General features: G+C 43.2%; 1 protein-coding gene across 2 annotated transcripts in view; it reads right to left on the bottom strand.

The window, feature by feature from the left end:
* Positions 1–20,182, bottom strand: part of RSPH3 (radial spoke head 3) — a 62,576-nt gene extending 42,394 nt beyond the window's left edge. For both annotated transcript variants that reach the window (XM_030198427.1, XM_030198428.1), the window contains exons 1-4: positions 19,928–20,182; positions 9,677–9,764; positions 3,171–3,312; positions 39–184 (exon numbers count right to left, since the gene is read on the bottom strand). In XM_030198427.1, the coding sequence (XP_030054287.1) occupies positions 39–184; positions 3,171–3,312; positions 9,677–9,764; positions 19,928–20,055 (504 nt within the window). In that variant the 5' untranslated portion in view covers positions 20,056–20,182. The remainder of the gene's footprint in view (positions 1–38; positions 185–3,170; positions 3,313–9,676; positions 9,765–19,927) is intronic.
* Positions 20,183–20,388: the final 206 nt, after the last annotated feature.

Raw genomic sequence — 20,388 nt, forward strand, 5'->3', positions numbered from 1 at the left:
TTGCATAATCCTGTCTACATCAAAAGTTGGTACTGTACCTCTCCTTCTTCTATCTGTGTGGCAACATCTGCACCAGACTTTGCTGGGATGAAGAGAGGTGTTGGTGGTCTGTTGAGGAAGGCATCTGTTTGGCATGATACATCAGTCTCTTCAATGCGGTCAGTGATCTCTTCCAGATATATCTCTGTGAAAAGTTAGTAGAAACAGCTCAAAACATCACCTTATTCCTAACCAGCTTAAGGGTATCTGACCCCCTAGATGAACCTTCAGTTGTGCACCCTCCCCCCAACAAAGGGTGGCTCAAGGCCCTCCCCCTCGCCCCACTGTTCAGCATCTCACTTTCCCCTCTCTATACCCCCACCACGGTGGCCAGCATGCCCTTCCCCTCTCTACCTCCCTCCCCCCCTCCAAAGTGTCCAGTCTAGGGGGAGACTGAATGCCTTCAAGAGAGAGGAGATCAGATGTCAGAGGGATTATTGTGGCAGAGGTGGTGGTGTAAGCGCAAGGTGGGGGAGGCCTACAAATTGGGATTTACAAATGCCCCTATAGTACACTCTTTGATATGCTTTGGGGCAGCTGTAAATTTTGACATACATTATTTTCAGTACAGATGTGGATTTCCCATGTGAAATGGGGAATCCATGTCTGTACTATATACTTAACCAGACCACTTCTTCTTCCCTTCCTACCCATGGCCCCTTGACATCTTTACATACTGATTCCCCAAGTGTGAATGGTCCCTATTCTGAAATGGCAATTAAATGTCTAGGCCTCTCCAGATGTTTAAATGCCATTTACGTTTGGGAATGTGTTAAAATAAGGGCGTATACTTATTAAGTTCATCTGTTAACTCTGAAAGGGCCATCTTATGTAATGTTTAGTGAGCTCACTTTGAGTAGCTGGCTAAATAGATGTTTATGTCTATCTATGTGTGTAAAACTGGCAAATATTTTATAGCAGGCTTGGTGAGTGCTGAGCCTTTTATAAAATACATATACACTTGGATTCTATAAAAGGTGCTCAAATCTGCGCACCAAAATTTGGGTGTGATTCTGAGATGCGCATGCAACTAAATTGGCTGAGGCAATTAGTGCCAATAATTGAGTGCTATCAATTATTGGTGCAAATTGGCACCAATCTGGATTTGCATGCGCATCTTGCTATGCACTATTCTATAACGCTGTGTACCCAGATCCCATAAAATGCTACCCAAAAGGGGGCATGGCTCACAATGTTATAGAATACTGGGTATGTGCACCCAAATTTGGGTGCAGCAATCGGTGCTATGTGCTATTCTATAAAAGGCGCTCACCCTGGAGATCCCTTTATAGACTAGCGCCAAGCGATGATTTTTGAGTGCCACTTACTGAAGCTGGCCCATATAGCGGGTAATTCTGGAAAGAGGCGCCTATTGGGAGTGCTTAGCTGGATTTTGGCATTTATGTGCGTATGTGCATATTTGCCTTGTAAATGTTAGTGTCTGCTTTACAGAATTACCTCCCTCCCCCCATAAAGGGTAATTCCATGAATAGGTGCATATGGGTATATACCCCTTTGTATGCGTAAGTGCAGAGAAACTTAGCACATATGTGCCTAAGTGCCCTAAGCAATATTCTATAAGTGCTAAAACGTGCATCTGCAGGGGGGGGGGGGGTACATGTGGACGAAGCATGGCAGACGTGGGCAGGGTTCTCATTTACATGTTTTACTTTAAGCACACTGTCAGTTATGCGCACCCTTGCCCAACTGATACCATTATAGAACAGGTGCTCATTGTGCTGCATCAGAGCCTCTAAAAGGAGACACCAACTTATAGAATTACTTCCAGAGTGCTGCTGAAGGTACATGGAGATATGGCGACACACAACAGAAAGGTCCATTTTAGAAATGTAAATACCCCCAAAATAGCATCACTAGAGGTTTCCCATGAATCTTGCTCATATGGAAATGTGCTACCACCTTGGGTAAAAAATTGGGATGAGTTGAAAGAACCACTTTGTTATGATGAAACTGTATATACTATTTGTAGGTACTAGAACTTGAAGTTTACTTATTCTTTCCAGGGAATAGGTCTGAATGAAGCAGACTCCAGGGTTTAAACAGTTCAGAGTCCAGTGGTGTTTGGACCCTCAAATGCCAAACCAGGAAGGTTAACAGATCACAGCATAGGGAATTTAACCGGTTATGTTTCTAAGATAGCAAAAATAACCATTCCTGGAGGTACTGCAATACCAGGTTGATGCGTGGAGTGGGCAAACAAGCTCCTGTTCCATGTCCCTGAATCCCAAAGGTGTGAAAGTGCACAGTGTGTAAGGTCTGATAAAGCAGCAAGGCAAGTTGTTTGCAATATCCAGCACCGAAAGTAAAAAAGAGCAGATTGGTCCTAAAGAAGACTTTATTCACTACACATGCTTCAGGGTTTTGCATATGCATGCCCAACGTGGCCATGTTTTGCATAAGGGGCTGCTTCAGGGGCAAATGATTACTTTAATGAGGAATCTCAAATTTAATTGTAAAAAATGTAAACAACCAGCAATGAGATCTAGTCAATTCTTTTCTGCAGTTCAAAAACTATTGAGCAAATGTGCATTCCCACATGGCTCACACAGCAAATGCTGGATGTTTGAAAGTATGACAATTTGAGATTCCCCATTAAGGTAATCATTTGCCATCTGCCAGGTGTACTTGTGACCTTAATTGGCTACTGCTGGAAGCAGAATACTGGGTAAGATGGACCATTGGTCTGACCCAGTATGGATATTCTTATGTTCCTATGAAGCAACTCCTTGGGTGAAACATGGCCATTGCAGATATGCGTATGTAAAACCATGGAGCATGTGTAGTGAATAAAGTTTTCTATGATATAGGATCGGTCTGCTCTTTTTTACTTTCCATACTTCATAGCGTAAGGGAATGTTTTTCTAAGCATTATGCTGACATATACCAAATTCTGTAGCAGTGTGTACAATTATGCCCTACAATTGAGCCTTCAGCCAAATATGAACAACCATGGTGGGAAATGAGTTGAGAGATCAGTTAAGACATGAAGGAGCACGGGAGCTGGCACTGAATTGTATATACCAAAACACATGCTTATCTATCCAAAGTGATACTAGAGAGAAAGAAATTCAATTGGGTAGACTGGATGGCTTGCCATTAAGGTGTCATACCTGTTTGCACATCAACATGCTTTCTGCCCTCCACTGGCTCAGGGGTTCTTGGACATAAATGTGCTCTGGCTCGTTTCTTCGCAAGGGCTCGCCGCTGGGCCTCTTGCTGTTGCTGGTATGCCAGAGGGTCTGGCTGAGCAGTCTGGGGTTTTACATCAAAAAGAAAAAGTGATCATTTGCATGTAAAGTGGCAATTGGTCATTCAGAAGCAAGTCACTTTTTGGCATGCTATGAAGTAATTAACAGCAAACTGTTCTGAGGTAAATTCTTTTCAATCTCAAAATTTCAGATTTCTTCTTCCACCGACACTACCTTCAAAGGTCATTATTTATTAAAGTATCTCTTTCATACCATTAACAACTTACCACGTTTATATAGATCCTTACTTGATTAGGTGTATTTGGAAAAAGTAAAAGCTACAGTTTTGTTGAAAAAAGAGGGGCCAATATTCAGCCAGTGGATCTCTAGTTAAAGACTACCAGATAAGTTATCCAGTTATTTTTAATCTGACATTCAAAAGGTTACAAAGGAACTGGACAAATCGCACGTAGTTCTAGAAGCCTGCGAAGAGTATCTCTGACGGCTCCAACCTTGATGTGAGAACGGCAAGGAGATTGTAGAAAGGCGTCTGACAAAGGATGAGCAAACTCTAATGCGTACCCGTCTCGAATAACCTCTAGTACCCACTGATCCGAAGAAATCTGGGCCCACCTCCCCTGAAATTGTGCCAACCGAGCACCTATTTGGACTAGAGGCTGGGCCCGCAAACCTTCATTGCTGACGATGGGAGGAGGCCGAAAAGGAACTTCCTGCTTCCTGACTACCTCTACAAGCTCCCCGAAAGGACTGAGTCCTTTGAAAAAACCGAGAACACTGAACAGGAAATACTCTGCCCGGCAGGTAGTGACGAAAATCACAGCCCCTACCACGACCGGAAAAAATACCACACCCAGACCCTCTGGGACGATCCTCAGGCAGCCTCGGAACCTTAGCCCCACCAAGGCTATGTACCAGCTTGTCCAATTCCTCACCAAACAGAAAAGGGAAATTTACTAAGCTCCTTGGACTTAGAAGCCGCATCCGCCGACCAGCTATGCAGCCAAAGAGACCGACGGGCCGCAACGGCAACAGCCATAGACTTAGAAGAAGCCCAAAGCAAGTCATAAAGAGCATCCACTAAAAAAGCCGACCCCATTTCCAGCTTTGCCACTTCAGCATCCACAGCTGAAAACTCATCAGAAGTACGGTCCAAAACTCTTTCTGACCAATGAAAACAAGCTCTCGCTAATAAGGACCCACAAATTGCGACCTGTACTGCCAGAGCAGAAACACAAAAAGGAATTCTTCAGTAAAGATTCTATACGTCGATCCTGGGAATCCCGCAAAGCCGTCCCGCCATCCACGGGAACTGTGTTCCGCTTGGTGACTGCTGACACTACCGCATCCACTGCTGGAGGGCGCAGGAGCTCTTTTTCTAAGTCCGGAACCGGATATAGCCTGACCATAGATCTAGCAAGTCTAAAAGCCGAATCAAGAACCTCCCACTGAGCCTGAATAATATCCCTAATATCTTGATGCATAGGAAAAGATCTACATGTTTTGCGAATACCCTTTACCAACAAATCTACCTTTCTGGGTTCCACCACTTGCACATCTTGGTCCTCAAAACGCAAAGTAGAAGAAACCTGCGAAATAAGGTCCTGGAGGTCATCCTTATGAAAAATCCTTACCAAAGAAGTATCCTCAGGAAACCATGCTGTCTCTTCTAAGATGGCATTTCCTGGTCAGGGACAAAAGAAAAATCCTCTTCTGCCTCCAAAGACTGCCTGACCCGCTTTACAGCCATAGAGGAACCCTCCAGACAGCTCATTCCTGGAGAGTCTCCTGGAGCAGCCTTGTGTAGCAGAAATGCTTGGTACATCTGTACCACAAATGCAGGCGGGAATCCTCCTTCACCCGCTGAAACCACGGGCATCTGAGAAGCAGGCAGGAGCACAGCACTCGAGGAATCCAAAACGGCAGCACTTCCTGCCAAAACTGGCATCAGCAACGAGGCTGACCCAACTGCAGCTGAAGCGCCCGCATCAGACCCCCCTGCCGACGGCGCCGAGGATTTTACGGCCCCTGCACCCAGCTCTAGCAAAATCTCTGCTGCGGTGCAAAATTTACAGACACTGCTCACGCTTAGGCCCCGCCTCTGACAGATGGAGCATCGGCAAAGTTTCTCTGACATCGCTGACGGCTGCCCCAAAGACTGCGATGAAAAATGCAAATGTACCAAACAAAAAGAAAACAGAATATAGGAGCTGCTCCACTGAAAGCCAAACACGGGTTTACTTTTTTTTTTTTTTTTAATAGCTGCCTTTCCCTTCCTCTCAAACTCTTCCCCTGAAGAGCTTGAGGAAACTGCTTGTCTGTCTTTTTTAAAGACAGTGAGCTTTCCAGCTTAAAGGAGCCCAGCTCCAAAAAATATCAGGGAGGATATGGGGGGGGGGGGGGGGGGAGGGACTCGGCCTCCCGAGTATAACACCCCCCAGGCACTGAGAGAGAGGCTTTCTTTTTTTTTTTACAAGATGCACAGAACAAAGCAATTCAGCAGAAAGAATCTTTTAAATAAAGAGAAATAATACAGAATAGAAAAAATATAGAGAATGAGACTGAAGGGCTCACCACCTTCCACCTGCTGGAGACTGAGATTACTGGATCTTTCTCTAGTTGGCAAGGGCTCTTATTGGCTCTCTAGTCACAGTTTTTTTCTCAGTCTCCACTTGCTGGAAGGCGTGCACAACCCATCAGTCACATTCTGGGCCGGTCCGGAGGGACGCTAAGCCAGCAGTAACTTCCTTAATCAGTAAGAAGAAACAAAAGAAAAACATTTTAAAAAAAAAATCAGCTACCAAGTTGGACCTTTTAAATCTGATAAAACCCCCAAGAAACTGAAGCAGGAAACTGCATAACAGCTAATGGATGATGGAAAATGAAATAATTGGCTTAGTGAAAATAAGTATTCTCTCTGAGGCCAGTATAATAAAACATGATTAAGAAATGTGGCTAAAATTAAGCTTAAAAAACCGCAGTCTTGTTTAAGAGTTAAAAAAAGGTATCTCATGATGCAGTAAGGAAATAAACCATGAGCTATAAAAAAAAAAGTGCTAACAAAAATATGTACCAAAAAAACTGAATTAAAAGGGGTGTTAAGCTTAGTGAGCTTTTTTTTATACACCCGGTAAGCTAAGAACTGTAGTAAATACCTAATTCAATTACTGTATATACTTTAATATAAACTTATCTGAGTATAAACCAAGATAACAGTTCCACGCCCCCCCCCCCAAAAAAAAAGAGGGAAAGCTGTTAATTTGAGTATAAACCATGGGGTTTATATTCAAGTGTTTCTCTCCTCCACTGTGGTGTGCTGCATTTTTTCCTTTCCCCCATTCCCCATGGTGTGCAGAATTTTTGCCCTTACCTTTCTCCCATGGTTGATGCTGTAGGATGGAGGCGCAGAGTCCCTCGTTCAGCGATGTCCCTGGATCAACAGTCCAGGGTGGTATGGTAACTCTCCTGGTTGATGCTGACTACATGGCGGTCAACCAGTGCGGAGGTCTTGAGCATCTGCGTATGCTCAAGGCCTGCCGGCTCCCACACCCTCCAAAACAGAAAGTTAAGGGGCAGGAGTCAGCAGGCCTTGAGCATACACATATGCTCAAGGCCTCTGCACTAGCCATTAACATCACAGCTTATATCCCACTACCACCTTGCAGTTTAAGCAGGTAACAATCAACAAGAAGCCAGAACAGTCATCTGGGAATCACACTAAATAAGTCAAAAATGATGTCAAACAATTAAATTCTTAAAAAGAAAAGCTTTAACTTTCTTTCTAAATGAAAGATAGAAGGGTAATGTAGAGAATATCCCTGCAATATCCTATATAATAATACTCACCTTCAACGTTCTAACCTGCCTGGGACCGTGGATCCCTCGGAGGTGGTCTGCTAGGCAGCTTAGAACACACTGACGTCAGTAACGTCACTGACAGCTGATTCCAAGGCAAGGGGAATCAGCTGTCAGTGCGCCGCTCCCTGCCACTTCTGAGCAAGTGACAGGGAGCAAGGCAACACAGAACCCCCCCCCCCCCGGCGCATCACCAAAGCAGCCCCCCACACCCGAAGAGCATCAACACCCCGCCCCCCCACACACACACACGTCACTCCCTCCCTCCCATCCCGTTCAATTTTGTTTTATCAGTATTGAGTTTTAATTTATGTGTATACATTAACTTATTTAGCAGATCAATGCAAAGTTGAATTCTGGTAAAATCAAAACTAACTAGCGATTGTAATAGAATCAATACAGATATCCTCTGCATAAATATAGTGAAGAAAACCGTGTCTGTCCAACAAAGAACCTAATGAACATAGAAAAACATTAAACCACACCGGGGAAAGGGGAGAACCATTTCAAAACGTTGCCCATAATTCTCATTTCCTTAAGTCTGTAAAGGAGGAGATCATGGTCTACCAAATCGAATGCAGAGGATAATTCAAATTGCAGCAACAATGCACTCCTACCCTCACTAAGAAATGATCCTAACATGATCCAACAAAGAACACAGCACTGTCTCTGTACTAAAAGATGAACAAAATCAAAATTGAGAATTGGATAAGATATCATATTTGTCTGAATAATGAACCAACTGTAATGTTACTAGATCTTCATTAACTTAGTGAAAAGAGGGAATGAATGCCACCAGCCTGTAACAGGACACTTAAGGGGGTCTTTTACAAAGGTGTGCTAGCATTTTTAGTGCATGCTAATGATTAGCGCGTGCTAAATGCTAGAGATGCCCATAGGAATATATGGGCATCTCTCTTGTTTAGGGCACATTAAAAATACTAGTGCACCTTTGTAAAAGGGGCCCTAAATATTTGGGTTGTTTCTGCTCTTTTAATATTGGTGTAATAATTACATCCCCCAAGCTCTCAGGAAAATTACCTAGAGATAACTGAGAATCTATCCAGTTTAGTATCTTAGTATGGAACAGTAGAGGAGCCAGTTTCACGAGATAAAAAGGATAAACATCTAACATATGATAAGAGGAAACATTTCTGAAATAGATTAGAAAAATTGGTGCCAACAATATGATCAAAATCGCACCAAATTCGATCAACCAGTATCGTATCCTGTAAAGGTAGCATAGAGATACCAGAACAAGAATCTGCAAAATTTGCTCTTAATTTGCAGATCTTATCCTGAAAATATTCATCTAATTGATTAGCAGAAGGAGCTTGTTCTAATTCTAAATTATAATTCCCAGATGGCAAAATAAGCGAATTGTTTCATATTAGAGCTATTCCTGCCAATTAACTCTGAATAATACTTCTTCCTTGCTGATTTTGTTGCCTTGTTATAGTTATGGACCGCAAGGTGCCATATTTCCCAAGACTGATCTGATTTATCTTTATACCATTTGCATTCAAGCTTTCTACATAGACATTTTAGCTGAAGCAGTTCTGAAGTATACCGTTTATCACTCTCTCTACATGTTTTAAACGTGTGAAGTGGAGCAATTTCATCTAAAATTTCAAGACTAAAGGCTGAACAATCTACAGTAAAATCTAAATTATCATTCACTTGTGTCCGAGACATTACAGCATTCTAAAAGTTGCCAGTTCAATGCTGTCCCTAGTGGTACATTGATGGGGCTGCGGCTTGGAGGTGGCCTTTAAACTGATGTAGTCAGCATCAGCCAGGAGAGTTACCCACCATGGACTGGTGATCCAGCAATGTCACTATGTGAGGGACTCTGCTCCTCCTTCCCACAGTATCAGCCACAGGAGGAAGGTAAGAGCAAAAATGGGAACTCAAATATAAGCTGAGAGACAATTTGTGATCTTTTTTTGGGCAAACATTTCTCAGCTTATATTTGAATATACACAGTAATGTTTTTAATTTTCTGCGGCTAGAGTTAGAAGTTTAGTCTAACTCACACCTCTAAACTCTAAATGTAGCAAACCCCAACTTTCCACTAACTCACTCCTTCATTCCCCTGGCTCTGTCTTGTTTCTTGAATAGCTTTGAAGACCTCATCAAGAATGCACCCTGCTCTGGGATCCCCCATGCACCTACTCATTAACTACGTGATTACACACCTAAGTAACCCCACCTTTCTGCAAATCCCCACTGACCTAATCGCTCCCTCCCATTCACTAACTACCTCACACCCACTCACTACCTCAACTCACCACCATAGACTAACTAATTATCTTTACTCCATTTCTGAATCAGGAGTTCAATTTTCAATCCTAAAAAAATGAACTAGGCACTAGGGCATCTGAATAGGAGGGATTCCTGTGGTACCACTGGCCTCTTTGTCTCTTTATCATTAAAAAGAAAAAAAAAAGGAAACATAACTGAACAGCTCAATCTCTCAGCAAAAATGTCTAAAGTACTCCCTTGTTTTTAACTGATATGAACCTCAGATTTTTTTAAATCCAAATTCTGCTTACCAGAGGAAATGTCTGTTGTGCATAAGTGCTGCCTCGTACCACCCTCCTGTCATACATAATGTTTCCATAATGAATGGTTTCTTCAGTTCTGTAACATATCACAATAGCAAGAATATTGATTAGCACTGGTTGCCATCATTAATTTTATATACTGTATATTGCAAACTGCTTAGATATCTATTTTATTTGCGATATGTTAAATAAAATTGAATGTGCAAATATGAAATGTCTATGACTCAAATTTTGTTCTCTTTCTGTCCCCCAGCCTCAAAGACAGTTGATGGCTCAGCTGAGAAGAATAAATTAGGTGGGGCTAGAGCAAGGTGGGGCCCGAGTCCTTAATTGTCTGAAAACATACAGAAAGTAAGATCAGCAAAATAGCTGTAAATAATACATAATATACATAATACATATACTTACATATATGCGGATGACATCACGATCCACATCCCATTCAAAAGTAACAAACGAAATAACCAACGAGATCAATCAGAGCCTCCAAATCATGCACTCTTAGGCGGACTCATTCCAGTTAAAACTGAATGCGGAAAAAACTCAATGTCTAGTTCTCACTTCCCAATACAACACAAACAACTACCCTAACCACACCTTACTGCACACTACCTATCTCAGAAAATCTGAAAATTCTTGGAGTCACTATTGATCGATACCTCACACTCGATACCCAAGTGAAGAATACAACGAAAAAAATGTTCTACTTGATGTGGAAACTCAAGAGAATAAAACCTTTTTCCCAAGAAACATCTTCCGTACCCTAGTACAGTCATTAGTAATAAGTCATCTGGACTACTGTAACACTTTGTACACAGGCTGCAAAGAACAGACCATTAAAAAACTCCAAACAGCCCAGAATACCGCAGCCAGACTCATCTTTGGAAAAACTAAATACGAAAGGGCGAAACCTCTAAGAGAGAAACTACATTGGCTACCACTCAAGGAACGAATTGAGTTCAAAATATGCACAACCGTCCACAAAATCATCCACGCAGACGCCCCACTCTATATGTTAAACCTAGTGGACCTACCACCTAGAAACACCAGAAGATCGGCCCACAAATTCCTCAATCTGAACTTCCCCAGCTGCAAAGGAATTAAATACAAACAGGCATACGCTACTACTTTTGCGTATAAAAGCACACAGATCTGGAACACATTACCCATGGCCCTGAAAAATATGGACAATCTAACCAGCTTTTGCAAATCTTTGAAGACATATCTCTTCAACAAAGCCTACTAATGCATCCTTAATAAATCAGTCCTCAAACTACTCAGGTGCATCAAACACCTCTCACAACACCATACCTAGCACCTTGCATCTAAATCACCTACCTCCAGCCTATTATCGATTGTATTTAAGATCATGTAATGACTGCATCATAACAATACTCTGTAAGCCACATTGAGCCTGCAAAAAGGTGGGATAATGCGGGGTACAAATACAATAAATAATAATAATAATATCTTAATATTTAATTTAATAAAAGGTATGAAATGTCGAAGAATAACGTGACAAAGAAAATTAAACTGCAATCTTCAGTAAATATGTATAGGTCTCTTACGCAACTGAGTTAAAGTGGATTACAAAAAGTGTCAGTAGATGATGCCTATGCCTCTATACAGGCCTGCAGCCAGTTGGCCACCTTTCTCTCTTACCTCTCCCTCTTGCCTGCAGCCTATCTGCCTCTCTTTCTCTCTCTCACACACATATCTTTCCCCCTCCCCTCCGACCCTCAGATATGTTATTGATTTTGCTGGTTTATGAGATTGGGAACTAGAAAGTCAACAGGTTCTTCATGAACCTCAGGTTATGCCAACTGTCTGAGAGCTTCTTGGTTGCACAGTGTAGGTTGGAAGGCATGTGGGAGGGGGTGGAGGAGGAGGTAAGGAGCTAATGGACATGAAACTAGTGGAGGGAAGGAATATGCTGAACCAGAGTACAAAAGTGACAATGACCCATCCTAAAAAGTGACATGTACCACCCCATTAGGTGAAATTTAAGGTCAATGAGTGAGGTTTATCTTGCAGTGCATTCAATATATAAATTTGAAATGGTGGTGAAGGGACTGAAGCTCAAGGAAGGGCCGCTGGCTACCTTTATTGACAAGTAATGCCTTCACATGCCTTCATGGATGACATTACATATTTTAAACCCAATTATTCAAACACCTAACACTAAACCACATATAAACCATGGAAACTATTCAACTGTATTTAAACGATCCCTCATCTGGCAGTATCTCATAATTTAAACCTAATCGCACACGTCTGCTATAAAGTCAACCACCTCAACACACAACAGATTCTGAAACATTTTCTAAAACCCTATCTGATGTTATGGCAAACCAAATTAAAATTTTGATGTCACCTCAGTAAAACCAACACACCACCTCTCCACTATAACACACTATGCAAAACCTTGTGCAAAAACACATTTAGAATTTTACAATACCTTAACAGAACTAACTCCCAAGACTCAAAAAGCAAAAACATTATACTTGAAAAGGCAGCACTGTAAATATTACACTGTGCCCTAAAACACCAATAGACTACCTAGTAAAAAAAAAACCAAAACAAAACCCACAAAACAAACACGACTCAACAAGATCTCTACACAGGCGCTACATGTTAGCAGAATGCCACACCTTAGTCCAGTGCTTCTCAAACTGTATTCCACAGAAACCTAGGGATCCTCAAACTCTCTCCAGGGGTTCCTCAAGATTGTAGAACCTGTTTGTATGAACATATGCATGTTTACCTACATTAAAGGTTCCTTGGTGTATGAAAAAATATTTTAGGGGGTCCGCTGTAGTACAAAGTTTTGGAATCACTGCCTTAGTTACACACACAAAACCCAGACAAACCCCCAACAAATATGAAACAAGGAGGGACCACACATCATTAATAAGAGTTATGAAGGCAAGAAACTGAACTGGAAACCTCAGGAAGTCAGACAACATTAATAGAGAAATCGAAACTGAAATGCAAAATACCAGAGATGTGCATTTCCAAAGCTAGCCAGAAGAAGGAGTAGTGCTGACATATTCCAATTATTAAATTCACAATAAAATATTTTTCTACCTTTCTTGGCTGAGCTTTTTATTTTTCTATTTGCCTTGGTCCTGGTGTCTCTTTTCTGCTTTTTCCCCTGTTTTGCAGGGTCTCTTGCCAATTTGACTTTTCTTCTCTCTCCGTGTACACTATCCATCTTCCTTTGCGTCCCTATCTGTCCTGTCCAGCATTTCCCTTCTGTATCCCTCCCTTCACATTCAGCACCTACCCTTTCAGTGACCTTATTCTCCTTTATCCTCCTCTATTTTCAGTATCTCTCCTCTGCATTCCTATCTTGACCTGTCCTGTATTTCCATCCTGAGTCCTGTGATCAGCACTCCCCCTACCCCCCACTGTTTCTAACATTGTTCTTGTTTGTCCCTATTTCCTCTCTGCAGTAGAAAGACAAGCCGATCAGCAGTCTGGAGAACTGTACAATTTAAACAGTCACCCGACAGGGCCACGTTTTGCCTAAAGGCTGTGTCTGGATGGTATACAAACAAATTTAACAATTAAAATCAAACAAATCATAAATAACAATAGTCCCAATAAAATTAACTACAGATAAAAATATATCATCATCTCAAAGTACAAATCCTATATAATAAAAAGCACCTCCAACGTTCTGAAGCTGACTCCGAGAAAGTGAAGCCTGAAGCATTCGTGCTCCTGCTGTATCCATCTCCTGAAATGACGTCACTACTTCCGTGTTCGTAAAGACCAATCACTGCAAGGGAATGCTGCAGAGTTGCCAGGCAACGGAACGCGACATCACATGCATGAGGGTGTCGTCATCCCTTCCTCCCTTCCAGTTCCAGGCTCCCTACCTCCAAATTTTAAAAGTCAACTTCACTTACGAAGTTGGGTTTACGGCGGCCGACAGCAGCAGCAGTAACAGGCGTGCAGGCTCGACCCTTCTCTCTCTCTCCCTCAGCTCTGGTCCCGCCCTCATTTCCTGTTTCCGCAAGTGAAGTTGACTTTTAAAATTTGGAGGTAGGGGGCCCAGGCTCGACCCTTCTCTCTCTCTCCCTCAGCTCTGGTCCCGCCCTCATTTCCTGTTTCCGCAAGTGAAGTTGACTTTTAAAATTTGGAGGTAGGGGGCCTGGAACTGGAAGGGAGGGAGGGAAGAAGGGAGGGACGATGACACCCTAATGCGTGTGACGTTGCGTTCCGAGGGGGGGACCCTGAAACTCGGAGGGAGGGAGGAGAGACCCTGAAACTCAGAAGGAGGGGAGACACTGAAACTCAGAGGGAGGGAGGAAGGACCCTGAAACTCGGAGGGAGGGAGGAGAGACCCTGAAACTCAGAAGGAGGGGAGACACTGAAACTCAGAGGGAGGGAGGAAGGACCCTGAAACTCGGAGGGAGGGAGGGAGGGAGAGAGGGGGGAACCTGAAACTCAGAGGGAGGGAGGAACCTGAAACTCGGGTCCCCTGGAACTCGGAGGGAGGGAAGGGACCAGTCTCACTCTCTCTCTGTCACATACACACACTCACACATTCACTCTCTCTCTCTCACACAGTCACTCTCACACACACTCTCTCAAACATACACACTCCAAGGAAAATCTTGCTAGCGCCCGTTTCATTTGTGTCAGAAACCGGCCTTTTTTATTAGTGTGTATATAAAAGCTTACCACATGCATAAAAGACAAAATTCTAAATGTACAAATTCTCATTGATTAAAAACACCAACTACTGATAAGAATGATTTAAAAAAATGTAATAACATCTCAAAGTAAAAGGAATTACAACAAAAGTAACTGCAAATGCGTATATATAAAAGTTTGCCACATGCATAAAACATCTAAAATAGTGAACAAATTGTTACCGACGATGAGCATATAGCTCATAGTACAGTATATAATGTAAATGAACCGTATAAACCAAATCAAACAATTATTAAAGCTAAGTCATGCAGTGCAGTTAATGAGAGAGCGCACAAAAAAAAGGCAGCACCAAAAAGGACATGTGGAGGAACATTTTTGATATGACGACTAAGTCAGACTTTGAATGTTTAAGGCCAGGTACTACATATGGCGCCTAGAAAATCTGTGTGGAATTAAGCGCATTCTATGAGATTTAGGCGCAGTGTATACAATACACTTAGTCAATACCGTAGTGCCTAAATCTACACGTGTCCATTTACACCAATAAAAACCTGATGTAAATCTCTGCACGTAGATTTAGGCACACTGACCCGTATTCTGTAATTACACATGGAAATTTTGGAACGCCCATAAACACACCCCTTTTAAGATATGCGTGTTTATTTTGAACTGTGCGCTTTGCCTTGGTCCTGGTATCTCTTTTCTGCTTTTTCCTGTTTTGCACAGTTCTTTATAGAATACGCTTAGCGATTTCCGCGCATAAACTGTGATAATTACTACTACTACGTAACATTTCTAGAGCGCTACTAGGGTTACGCAGCGTTGTACAGTTTAACAATGAAGGACAGTCCCTGCTCAAAGGAGCTTACAATCTAAAGGACGAAATGTCAAGTTAGGGCAGTCTAGATTTCCTGAATGGAGGTATGGTGGTTAGGTGCTGAATTGCCAATTAATGCTCGTTATTTCTTGTTTAGTGCTGTTAAAAACACTGATTACCTTGTTATGCCAATTAAGTTACGCACGTATCTCTGCGTGGAATTACACGCCATATATAGGATCCAGGGGTTAGCACTAAACGTCCCAAATCCGAATAGCAAATATAACCATTTTTGAAAAAAGAAAAATCTTTTTTTTTAAATACCATTTGTAATGAGGATTTGTGCTCTGTTTGTTCATCTTTTCCAGGCCATTTTTGACCCCCCCCCCCAACAAGTGAAAAACATAGAAAAATCAAGCTATTGGGCTGTAAGATGAGTCAGCATTTTTAGCAGACTGGCCTCCAGACATCCCAGGAGAGCATTAGGGCACCCTAGGAGCAACTGCTCTAGACTTCATATAAATGCTCCCAGGTACACATCTCACCTGTTGCTCCCTTATCTTGTCTGCTGAATCCTCCAAAACCCATCCAAAACCCACCACCCCCAACTGTACACCACTACAATACTACAATAGATCTCATGGGTGAAGGGGGCACCTATATCAGTAGGTTTCTTGTCAGTTTTGGAGGGCTCACAGTTTCCACCACAAGTGTAACAGGTAGGGGGAGGTATGGGCCTGGGTCCACCTGCCTACTACTGTGCACTACACTACTCCAAGGACCTGCATGCTGCTCTAATGGACCTGGCTATAACATCTGAGGCTGTCAGAGAGGCTGGTGAGTACTAGTTTTTCCTTCTTTGTTTTATACTGAGTACTATTTTTATTCACATTTTTTGGTGGTGGGAAGGGTCAGTCACCACTGGGGGAGTAAGGGGGGGGGGGGTCATCTCTATTCCCTCCAGTGGTCATTGTGTCATTTAGGGCACCTTTTTCTGTTTTATTCGTTAGAAAAACAGGTCTATACCACAATGTTGAAGTTTTCAACATTATGGCTGTAAAACGTCCAAAATTGTTAGGCATGCCCTAAGCCCGCCTTCGAAATGCCAACACACCTCCTTGTGATTTAGATGCACTACAGATGAAATGCATAAATAGGCGTCTGCAAAACAGGTTTCAAAAATACTGATTTGGATGTTTTGAGAAGAAATCCATCCAAATGGTGCTTTATGACACTTTTTGGATGTTTTTCTCTTTTGAAAATGAGCCCCATATTCACTTTATGACCCCCCCATCTGTGAGTGTTATGGAAGGGAAATGGGACTTGATATACTGCCTTTCTGAGGTTTTTTTTTGCAACTACATTCAAAGTGGTTTATATATATTCAGGTACTTATTTTGTACCAGGGGCAATGGAGGGTTAAGTGACTTGCCCAGAGTCATAAGGAGTTGCAGTGGGAATCAAACTCAGCTCCTCAGGATCAAAGTGCACTGCACTAACCACTAGGCTACTCCTCCACTCCACTTTTTATTGATTAAAGCTTTTTTTAGCCTTTTAAAAGTAATAAGAGAGAGCTGACCTTTAACCCCTGAGAGAAGATTTAAAACTAGCTGTATTGACATGATGGCAGATTCGCTGTGATTACTAGTGTGGTGGGAACTCTGCCATTCTGAAGAGAGAAGTGCTGTATCGTGAGTATTTTCTATGGTAACTGTTTTGAGTGTTTTTCCTCTTTTAAGTAACTAGTTTTATCAATGAAGAACTGCAGTAAGTTTTAATGCTGAAGCATTTTAAATTGTTTTGTATGTTGTTCATATTTTAGGCTTTTGGATTTGATTTGGTTATTAGGGGAAGGTTTGATTTTAATCCCCAATATCTATTTGTCCTTTTGGTGCTGACTTTTTTTGTGAGCTCTCTTATTAACTGCACTGTATGACTTAGCTTTAATAATTGTTTGCTTTGGCTTATACTGTGCACTTACATTATATACTGTATGTGCTCTGAGCTATATGCACATCAGTGACAATTTGTTCACAATTTTAGATGTTTTATGCATGTGACAAACCTTTATATGCACATTTGTAATTACTTTTGTTATCATGCCTTTCACTTTGAGATGTTATTACTTGTTTTAATCATCAGTAGTTAGTGTTTTTATCAATGATAATTTGTCCGTTTAGAATTTTATTTGTCTTATGCATGTGGTAAACTTATATGCACATTTGTACTTAATTTTGTCACCATTTTTCTCACTTTGAGATGATATTGTATTTTTTATCTGTAGTTGCTAGTTTTATTGGGACTATTGTTATTTATGATTTGTATGATTTTGTTATATTTGTTTGTGTATCAGATTTTACCCCCAACGCTGCCTTTGGGCAAAACGTGACCACGTTGGGTGACTGTTTAAACAAACTGTACATCTCTCTAGGCTGCTGGTCTGCTTGTCTTTCTACTGCTACACTTAGTTGTTGATCATCACCTCTTATTACCTTTATTATCTGTCCTGTTCTGTCTAGCACTGCTGTTCTGTGTCCCTCAGTGGCGTTCCTAGGGCGGCTGACACCCGGGGCGGATCGGTGATGTGCCCCCCCCCCGGGTGCAGCGCCCCCCCGGCGAAACGACACCCCCCCCCGGGTGCATTTTTACCTGCTGGGGGGGTGCCACACGCCTGTCGGCGTCGCTCGTTCCATACTCCCTCTGCCCCGGAACAGGAAGTAACCTGTTCCGGGGCATAGGGAGCATGGAACGAGCGGCACCGACAAGTGCGTAGCAACCCCCAGCGGCGTGCACCCGGGGCGGACCGCACCCACCGCCCCCCTTAGGAACGCCACTGGTGTCCCTGCACCTATGCTCCCTCCAAGCCTAATATCTCTTCCTGTCCCTCCTCTCTCTTTTCCCTTCCTCCTACACCCCACACTCCCCACCCTGGTGCCAGTATCTCTCTCCTTCTCTCTTCCTCCCCTCCCAGTCCACTATATCTCCCTCTTGCTTCCAGTGTCTTCCCCCCTCTCTTCCTCTCCTCCAGTCTCAGTCTCTCTTTCCCCCACTGTTCCCGAATCTATCCCTCTCCCTCCAACTGCCCTGTCCAGCACCTATTCCTGCCTGTCCCTTCCACCCCCCCCCCAGGTTCAGTAGAGCAGCATCTCCTTCATCTCTCTATCCCTGGGTCCAGCACCTCTTTTTCCCCCTCCATTTTGCAGCTCCAGCGTCTACCCCTTTTCCTCCTCCCTTCCGGTTCCAGCATCCCTCCCCTTTCTCCTTACACCCTTTCCCTCTCTCCCCGCTGTCCCTCTCACTTTTTCCCCTTGCCGCCAGCAGCGGCACTGCTTCAATTAAATCAGCCTGCTGTGGGGCTTTGGGTATTGCTTATGATGTGGCCCGCTCACTTGGAAACAGGAAATTGTGTCAGTGAGGGAAGGATGCATCATATGGAAGGCCCGAAACCCTGAGGCGTGTTGTTTTAATTGAAGTAGTGCCACTACCAGTGGTGAGGGGAAAAGTGAGAGGAACCGTGGGGAGGGAGGTGGGGGAAGAAGGAGAGATGCTGGAACCAGGATGGAGGAGCCAGTCAATAGAAACAGAATAAAATAAAATAAAACATAAAAAGAAAATAAGAGGATACCTTTTTATTGGACTAACTTAATACATTTTTTGATTAGCTTTCAAAGGTAGCCCTTCTTTGTCAGATCAGAAATAAGCAAATTTTGATAAGTAGCAGCATATATAAGTGAAACATCAAAGTATTTCAGTGACAGTCTGAAACTTTGAACTGAAATTTGTTTTTGGATAATACTGGGATACAAGAATGCATAAATAAATAATCAAGACTGTACTGTATAAAGAGGGAATACCTCACTTAAAGGTCTTTTAACGATGTGCGGTAATTTTTTGCCATTACTGCACATTAAAGCCAAAATGAACTCATTGTGCTATGAGTGCAAAGGCTGTGCAGTAAATGTTGGGGGCAAGCCTGTGCTAACGTCGTGCAATTACCTGTGCTTTGTGCACTAAAATCCATGCTAACTGCTTAGCACTCTTTAGTAAAAAAAAAAAAAAAGGCCCCTTTATTCATAATGTTTTCCATCAGTAGGGCACAATGTTGGACATGTGTACAAGGCAGTCCGTGGAGAAAACAATGCATTGGGTAAAAGTTGCTTCTGGCATCCCCTCCATTTTGGTCTCATGTGGTTGCAGTATGACAAACCCTTACCTGCATGCCTAATACTGCTATCTGAACCCTGTATAAGGAATTGATAGTTTTCAAGATCTGCACTGATGCATGATCTGTATTATGTGCAACCTGAATTAATCACAACCTGTTCCAGGTGATGCAGCAGCATGCACAAGCGATGTGCCCAATCACTGAGACTGTAACATGCCATCCGACTATTTCTGTCTTAGACCGTAAAATCCGTGAGTATGAAGTAACTACTGATGCATTCCAGCGGCTCCTCTTCAGTTTTCCAGCAGCAGCAGGACGCCCCCGCCCCTACCTCAAGCCCTGCAGGAAACAAGTTTAGTGCACACTCCCGCATTTCCCCTTGCTGAACTACATGCTGAAAACAATTTTAAAAGTTTGCATATGATTTGAACGCACACGGTTGTATAACAGAAAGAGGAAGAAGCGAGACAAAGGAAAACACTGGTTTTGGGGGTGGGAGCAAAATGAATAGCTTTTGAGAGGTGTTATTTTTGGGGGGAGAAGAGCACAGGCAGCTGTTTTGTTTGCTTGGCGCAGTGGCCGCGTTACTCACGGTGGGGGGTCCGCGCCCCGGTACTTCTTCCGGTTGGACACCACCCGCGGGCGGCTAAAGAAAGTGTAAGTGCTGCTGCTGCCACCGGCGCTGCCCACCGCGTCCTTCTGAGGTAGAACCGATGTCATGGCTGCTGGTATAGGGAGCGACTAGGGCAGCAGCCTCCGGGGCTCCCGGGCGGAGGTGAGTTGCGTCTGCCCTTGCCAGGCACCGTCCTCTCCGTGCCGGCCACCTCCGCCCGTCTCTTGGCAACCGAGTTCGCTCCCTAGCGACTGTTCCCAAGGTAAACAATGCCGCTGTTACCGTCATTTCCGGTTCTCCTGCCCCCCCCCCCCCCCCCCCCCTGGCGTTGCCTGGCGCCTTCACAGTCAGTCACACCTAGAACACTTTTCCTCCAGTTCATAATCTTAAGCCACGTGCGAAAGTGTTGCCCCTGCTCAAAACCGCTGCGTTTAATTCAG

Source organism: Microcaecilia unicolor, chromosome 3 (genome assembly GCF_901765095.1).
Source record: "Microcaecilia unicolor chromosome 3, aMicUni1.1, whole genome shotgun sequence".
In the NCBI taxonomy this organism is placed as follows: domain Eukaryota; kingdom Metazoa; phylum Chordata; class Amphibia; order Gymnophiona; family Siphonopidae; genus Microcaecilia; species Microcaecilia unicolor.